At 29.9% G+C, this 7843-nt stretch overlaps 1 protein-coding gene across 1 annotated transcript; it reads left to right on the top strand.

Annotated features, from left to right (window-relative positions):
• The first annotated feature begins 413 nt into the window (after nt 1-413).
• On the top strand, nt 414-2725 carry LOC120079170 (uncharacterized protein At4g13230-like). Its single transcript, XM_039033340.1, has 3 exons — nt 414-536; nt 1125-1241; nt 2504-2725. Exons 1-3 carry the CDS (start codon nt 414-416, stop codon nt 2723-2725), a joined length of 462 nt encoding a protein of 153 aa, XP_038889268.1.
• The last annotated feature ends 5118 nt before the right edge of the window (nt 2726-7843 follow it).

Here is a 7843-nt window from a genome sequence, read left to right as displayed (position 1 = left end):
CTTGTCTTCAGCTTCTAAGACTTTCATTGGCCAACGATAAGAGGAGAAGTTAAAATCACCACCAAAATCAATATATTTGAAAGTTTTTAAAAAAGAAAAACATGATTCAAACCTAAATGTTTATGAATAAGAAAAAATCTTTTAAATTTTAAAAATTTTCAAAAGGAAATAAAACCAATCTACAAGACAAAAAAAGCCATGGGGAGTGCCCTAAAAAAATGGATCAGCTGACTAATTGTGAGGCCAATATGCGCAAAAATGCTCTCATTTTCACAACCAAAAGCTTGTTTTTGGCCTCTTTCTTCTTCTATAAATTTCCACTTCTCATTGCCACTCTTCAATTAATTCTCCATACTCTTCATCAAATTTCTCTTCTCATATTTTTTTTGAAAGTTAGGAAAAAAAACAGAAAAATGGCAAGCTCCACTCTCTTCAAAAACCTTCCAAAGTTTGGTCATTTTGGTGCTGCAATTACAAGAAGATCAACAACCTCCAACACTACTCTCATTTTGGCTTCTAACCCTAAATTTATTCATGTAAGTATTGTCTACGATACTCCGCATTTACGTCAAATATTTGAAATTGTAAATAGTCTTAACATCTGCTTAGCTCATCATATATGATGTTGTTAAACTAAAAAAAAAGGGTATTACAGGCATTGTTCACTTTGGCATAACCTTTGTTTTTTGTTTCACCCTAAAATGCCTCATACCATTAGAAATAATTTCGTCACTGATATACAGTGGATCTTCCCCTTATCTAGCTAATGTGAGACTTTAATCGCACTCCAGTAGATATATTTAGCAAATAGGGTAAATATGAAAGTAAATTCATTAGATCAAGATTTTAACACCATAAGAAAAAGAGTTATTTTTCAATCATCAATCTATCATCCCAAAATTTACATCTAGAAAATCGACTCAAGAACGGGTAGAGAATTCTTGATTTTTTTTTTTTTTTTTTTTTTTTGTATCGTTCTCTCTTTTCTTTAGAGTTCTACAATTCTTACCAAGAACACGTAGAGATTCAAAGGTGTCCTATGCGATTTTAAAAAGATTGTTAATATCTTAATTAATTTTGATTAGTGTGATAATCTTTAGTTACATTTTTGGTGTTTTCCACAGACAAATCTATCACAAGATGGGTCAGAAGCCAAAGATGCCATAAACCCAGGAGCAAATGAAGGAATGATGCCCGGGGAAAATATGATGAAAGATAAGGCTTACTCTACTGCAGAACATGTAATGAAACTTCAAATATTTCATTCTTTTTTTTTCTCTCTCTTTTATCTATTTTTGTCTATTATGTTTATTTACATAATTATTTTTTTTAATAATCAATTCAAATTTTAAAAGCTAAATCTGATTTTTATAACTTTTTTTCGAGTCTTTATTTTAAATTTTAAATTAAGCTTACAAATACTTATATCAACTGTCATTTCATGGTTGTGTTTTCTTAACATTGTTTTGTTTTTTAAAATTTATCTAAAAATTCATGTGTTTTTAATTAAAAACGAAAAAATAGTGATAAAACAAAGCTATTTTGGAAATAAAGAAAACTAAACAATGAAATAAAAAGTTATAAAATAGGGTTAAAGTTAGTTTTCAAGATCCTATTTTTTGTTTTCAAAATTTCTTAAGATAAATAATATTTTTAAAGTGACAAAAATAAATAAATGAAAGGGATAGAACAATAGTTTTTTTTTAAATATTATTTTGGATACCACACTTTAGGCTCTACTTCATTTTAGTCCCATCGTTTTTTTTTTTTTTTTTTGTCTACATTTAATCCCATACCTTTATGAATATCTTAAATTTAATTATTCAAAATTAATTTCTTTAATTCAAAATTAAATTTAAATAATAAAAATATTTTTTGTGAAAGAAAAAGACACCATGTTATTTTCAATAATCACAATAGGCAGATTAATGCCAGTAAAGACTAATTGTTTTTTAGTAATTAACCATAAATGAACAAACAAAGATTTAAATTTAAGATTCATTAAAAATTCAAATATTAAAATTCGACATTTAAAAATTAGAAAATTTATTTTAAATGACAAAACTGCTAAAAATATTTACAGATAATAGCAAAATATCACATTCTATCTGTGATATATATAGATAGTAGTCTAACACAGTCTATTCCATATAGATAGTAAAGCTTTACTATATTTATAAGTATTTTGTTTCGTTTTTCTATATTTGAAAACACCCTTAAAATTATAAAGACTAAAATAGAATAAAACTCAAAATATACAGGAACCTAAATGATATTCAAACATTTTCTTTTTAGTTCAACAATTGTGATGTAAGAGTTTGTGAGTGATCAAACAGTTGATCTCCACAATGACAATTGATGTCTTGTCCATTGAATTTGAATAGAACTAATGGTTTGCGGGAATAAATTAACAACGTCGAACTTTTTTTGGTCAAATTTGTTGTGAATAATAGTGATTTGATGATATTAATAAGATGAAAAAAATGTGTGTATATAATTTTAGGTGAGTGAAAAGACAAAGGACATGGCAGGAATGGTAAGTGCAAAAGCACATGCAGTTTCAGCAAAGGCAAAGCAAGCAATGGAAGCAGCATGGGACTCAGCAAAGGACACAGCCCAAAGAGCAAAGGACACATTGGTTGACACTGCCAATGACTCCAAACAATTTGTCAAAGCAAATGTTAAGTCTGTTGAGAAGAGCATGAACACCAAGAACCATTCTTAAATCCCATATTAACCCTCTTCTCAAACTTTTAATTAGCTTTTTTTTTTTTTAATTGTTCCTTCCAATAAAGCTAGCCACATGTAGCTATATGGAAATTTGGATTATGGTGTAAGATTATCGATCAATCCAAAAGCTTAAATTGGATTACGATAATCAATGTTAGGACATTGTCCCTCACTCTTGAAATCTATATTAATTGAGGAAAAAATTATATTTACAATGTTTTGAATAGAGAGTCTCTTGCTTTTGATACCATGTAAGATCATTACCGATCAACCCAAAATAAAAGGAGAGTAGAAATTATAAATTTATAAATCGCAGTTTCTCACCTGTTATATTTCAATTTTATATTAGAAAAAAACCGCCGTTCTCCCTTTGAATTGAGTTCAATAACATGATATGGAGAACTAGGAATATTTGATTCTTTTAAAGGATATGCCTTAACTAGTTCATCAACTATTCTCGTTTTATAAGAATTTTTCTTGCTTCATGGGTCTTAAAACATATAATTAAAAATGTATTAATTATAAGGTTTTGAGCAAAGAATCTCTTTCTTTGATACCATGTAACTTGTAAGATTATTACTAGTCAATCCAAAATTTATGACTATAGTTTACAATAAATTTAGTAATTTCAATAGAATAACTTCTATATTAGGGTTGTTTTTAAATATAGAAAAATAAATCAAAATATTTACAAAATATGGCAAAAGTTTAGAATTATCAATGATAGACGTTGATAGACTTCTATCAGTATCTATCAGTGATATTAATAGACACTGATGGAATTGGGCTAACTAAAAGAAGGATGAATATGACCTGACGAAATCGTGCAAAAATAAAAAAAAAAGATAAATACAAGATAAAATTGACTTAATTTAAATAAGTTCAAGTGTCAACTAATTAGTTATCTTATCATATGTAATCTTAACTTATTAGGATTATGAAAGATCTATCTCATCCTTTTCACGAAAGTAAAAAGTAAAACTCTATCTCATTCTCCCTATAAATAGACCATTATGGCTCTATATTAGGTATCTTAAACTTCTGAATTCTTCTCTATTCTCCAATACTCTTACTTACTTAGATATCGGAGCCCTTTTTCTTTGTTTTGGAGGTCCTCTCTTCCCTAAATTACAAATTTGTCATTGATGTCACGTGAAGGTCAAGTACGTTTTTTCGTGGTCAAAATTTGGCATCACAATCACCTTAATCAATAATTAAGATTCCCATAATGAAATAAATAAAAAAAAATAGGGTGTGGAAATTATTAATTTATGAATAACGTTCTTACTTGTTATGTTAAATTCACATTAAAAAAAAACCATTGTTCTCCCTATGAATTGAGCTCAACAGCATGGCCATGGAAAATTTCGAATATTTGACCTTTTAGTCGAGGAAAGGTTGAGAGAATATACCTTAACCAATCGATCGACTATACTCGTGTTACAAGGAGTTCTCTTGCTCCCTAGTTCTTAAAAGAAAGATTTTGCACTTTATTGAACTTTCTCTCCCCTCCAGACAAAACTAAACACACAAAAGGAAAAGCACCATCTTAATTGTAATTGAATATATATCATGGGACATATTAAACATAAAAATTGTTTTCTTTGTTCTTCTTTGTTTAAATCTACCTAAGTGGCTTAAATTAAGTTTGTGCTTATTTAGCCTTAGCCAGTTCTAATTATAATTAAATTAAGTTTGTATATGATTTGTTTAAACCCATACACAATCTTAAATGAAGTACAAATTTGATGAATGGTAGACCATTCTTTCAAGTTTTGGTGTTTCTATTTATTATAGTCCTAAACATAATTACCACTGTCCTATTATTACTTCGATTTATCCATCATTTGAAGATGATAAGTAATGGTGTTAGAAGACAGAAAGTTGTCAAGGCTTTCAGTCAATCAAATGATATTTATATTCGTGATCTAGAATTTCAACTACTAAGTAGTCTTAGTGATAGACCAGGTCGAACACAGGAAACCTTCGAATTTCTCAAATAAATGGTTTGCAACCTAAATATAACAAGGGGAGAGGGTTTTCGAAGTTTATTGATTTGCAAAAGAATAAATTACACAAATTAAAGATTTAATAAATTATATGAAAATGCCTAGCTTTTGCAACGGAGTTTTCCCTATTCAAAGAATTGGATCATTAAATTCTCATCACCAAAATTAATTAATTGATTGCTTACACCTAACCAATTCAATTAGAAAAATTAATTAATCGTCATAGTCAACTAACTAGTCCAAAGTGATTAGATGAAAAGCATGCAAATCAAGTTGTTCTAACTGCTTTAAGATCTAGGGAACATTAGATGGAATATTTAACTTTCAAGCGCCTAGTTAAACATTTATTTGGTTTAATTCTAAGTTAGTTGGATCAATACTAATCTTAATCGATTTGAAAACCAACCTAACCTAATGCTTTCTATGGATCAACATACAATCAAGTATCACAAATTGTATATTAAATCAAAGTGATAACCATACATCTACAAGCGTACAACGATAAGATAATAATTCATTAAAAACAGAATTGAAACCAACAGATACAATAATTCAGTTAAAAAACTCACAAGTACATCAAAATAGGGAAAATCCTAAACCCAAGCTAGAAAACGATTACCTGAGCCCATAATTGACATCATGGACACCAAGAATTTGTTTAGGTACATGGACAAACCAAAAAGAAGGAGAAAACAGAGAGAAATCATCATTAGTTCGGCTGGAATTAAAGAGAGTTGATCTAGGCGACTAAAAGAATTATTTATAAAATCGGGATGAGGTTTGGAGCATTGCGACACCTTAGGACAGTGTCGCAGCACTGTGTACTTTTTATAGATAATGAACATTCTGCCTTTACAGTGCTGAGCATGGTGCAGTGGGGCACAGTGGCGCTGTGAAGACAGGGGTAAATTTGTAATTTTTCATTCTTTCTTCTAAATTGATGCAATTTGGCACCATTTTAGCCTGTTTTAGCTTTATTTTGTCACTAGTTTTGCCCTTAATGTGCTCGAAACCTACAAATTAGCTAAATAGACAACATAAAATCCTGGAACAATCTCAAATTAAGCGGGACAAGATAGCACATTTTCAGTGCTATCAAATACCCCTAACTTAATTCTTGATCGTCCTCGAGCAATGTAGAATAAAGCACACAGTCACATACATATTTGCCAACTCAAATTACATGGTTCGTTACTCCAGTTTTAATAGTCCACTAAGATTTATAAATAGCGTTCTTACTTGTTATGTTAATTTCACATTAAAAAAAAAAAAAAAAATCATTGTTTTGCCTATGAATTGAGCTCAACAGCATGGCCAGGGAAAATTTCGAACATTTGACTTTTTAGTCGAGGAAAGGTTGAGAGAATATACCTTAACCAATCGATCGACTATACTCGTGTTACACGGAGTTCTCTTGCTCCCTAATTCTTAAAAGAAAGATTTTGCACTTTATTGAACTCTGTAACATCCTGATTTTTTTAAGGAAAATTTAAGTTAATTATCTCAAATTGTTGAGTTTTAATTTCCTAATCTTTGGAATTTGGAATCAATTGTTACAGTTGAAGAATTTTTATTAGTTATATGGATTCTTTGAGTAGAGTTTTAAATTAATTGGAAGGGATAATTAAATTATTTGGATAAAAGATTTTGAGTTTTGTGAAATTTGAAAGGGAAAAGGGAGAAACTGTGGATTTAAAATTTTACCCTCTTAAATTTTGAAATTTGAATCCAAAACTTAAGTAAAGAATTAGGAAAAGATAATTGGTTTATTTGGAAGTTTTAAATCAAATATCTGAAAAGATTTTAATTTGAATTTAAATTATTTTGGAATGTTATAATTTAATTTTGGGATTTAGGATTTTTGGAAAAAAGTGAATTAAAGTTGATGAATTTATTTTGAGGTTATTTAATTAATTAGAGAATAGATGAAAGATTTGAGTTTGATGTGATATGTTTATTAAGGAAAGGAAAGAGAAATATATATATATATATATATATATATATCATTTATACTTTTGTGTGGTAGAAAATTAAAAATAAAGAAAAAAAGAGAAAAGGAAATACACCTTCTTCTCCCTCTCATGCGACAATACTCCCCCCTCCAAGGCTCTTTGGGTTTTGGGGTTTTGACTTTTGAGTTAATCTAACGGTAGCCCATTGTGTTGGAAATTTAGATTGGAGTTTGAAGTCGGGATCACACTATTCAACACTAACGAGATTGAATTAGAAGTTCGTAGTTGGATTTTGACTTGGGTTTTGGAGGTGATTTAAGGTAAAAGTGCTAGTTGGGTAAGAATTTTTTTGGCTTCTAAAATTGCTTGTATGGAATCGAGCTTGAAGACTAAAATGAATTTTCTTCATACCCTAGGATTGAATTAAAGGTTGTGAAGTTGGATTGGAGAATTTGCTTGAGTGCAGAATTATTATTTTGGCTTCTAAAATTGCTTTATGTATGGATCGAAAAGTGTTTGCATGGGTCAATAACAAGGTGAATGAGGGAAGTCGTTCATAGTAAGTAGATGAAGGAAATAAGTCAATGTCCTATGGTCTCCTCCATTAGTTTGAACCGTGAGATTCTTATGTTGCGCTGTCGTTTTTCATGCGGCACTAGCTAGTCATTAACTGCGGCGATCCCTACGGAGGGTTGTAACATAGGATTCGGAACAACCCAGACTTCAGTAAAATGAATAGGGTCTTATAGTTCCGTCTTGGGTATTGTCTTCTATTTCGGAGACATACTCATACCGTTCTGTAAGATCTGAAAATGGCGAGTCTACACTTACAAGACTTACTAAGTGTTAGTAATGATCTTGACCGAAAACGATAACTAAATGGCTATCGGAATATGAGTTATTCTAGAGATAGTATTTGGTCAAGAACTATCTTGCTGTTGTGAAGGACTTCTTGACTGCCCCACGGTAGCATTTATTCTAAATCACTTAAGTATCGTTGCAAAAATAATGATTATGGGTACATTATCATTTTGCTAAAACTTGATTGGATTTAAAAGCAATCCACTTATAAAATTTGTTTATAATTTCAGAATGACGAGTTCTATTATACAATAGTAGGCTTCGAACAAACTGATTGGGGAAAATTGTGTA

This window comes from Benincasa hispida, chromosome 6, assembly GCF_009727055.1.
Source record: "Benincasa hispida cultivar B227 chromosome 6, ASM972705v1, whole genome shotgun sequence".
NCBI classification, from domain to species: Eukaryota; Viridiplantae; Streptophyta; class Magnoliopsida; order Cucurbitales; family Cucurbitaceae; genus Benincasa; species Benincasa hispida.
Note: the sequence above shows the minus strand (reverse complement) of the source record. Positions and strands in the feature narration are given on the sequence as shown.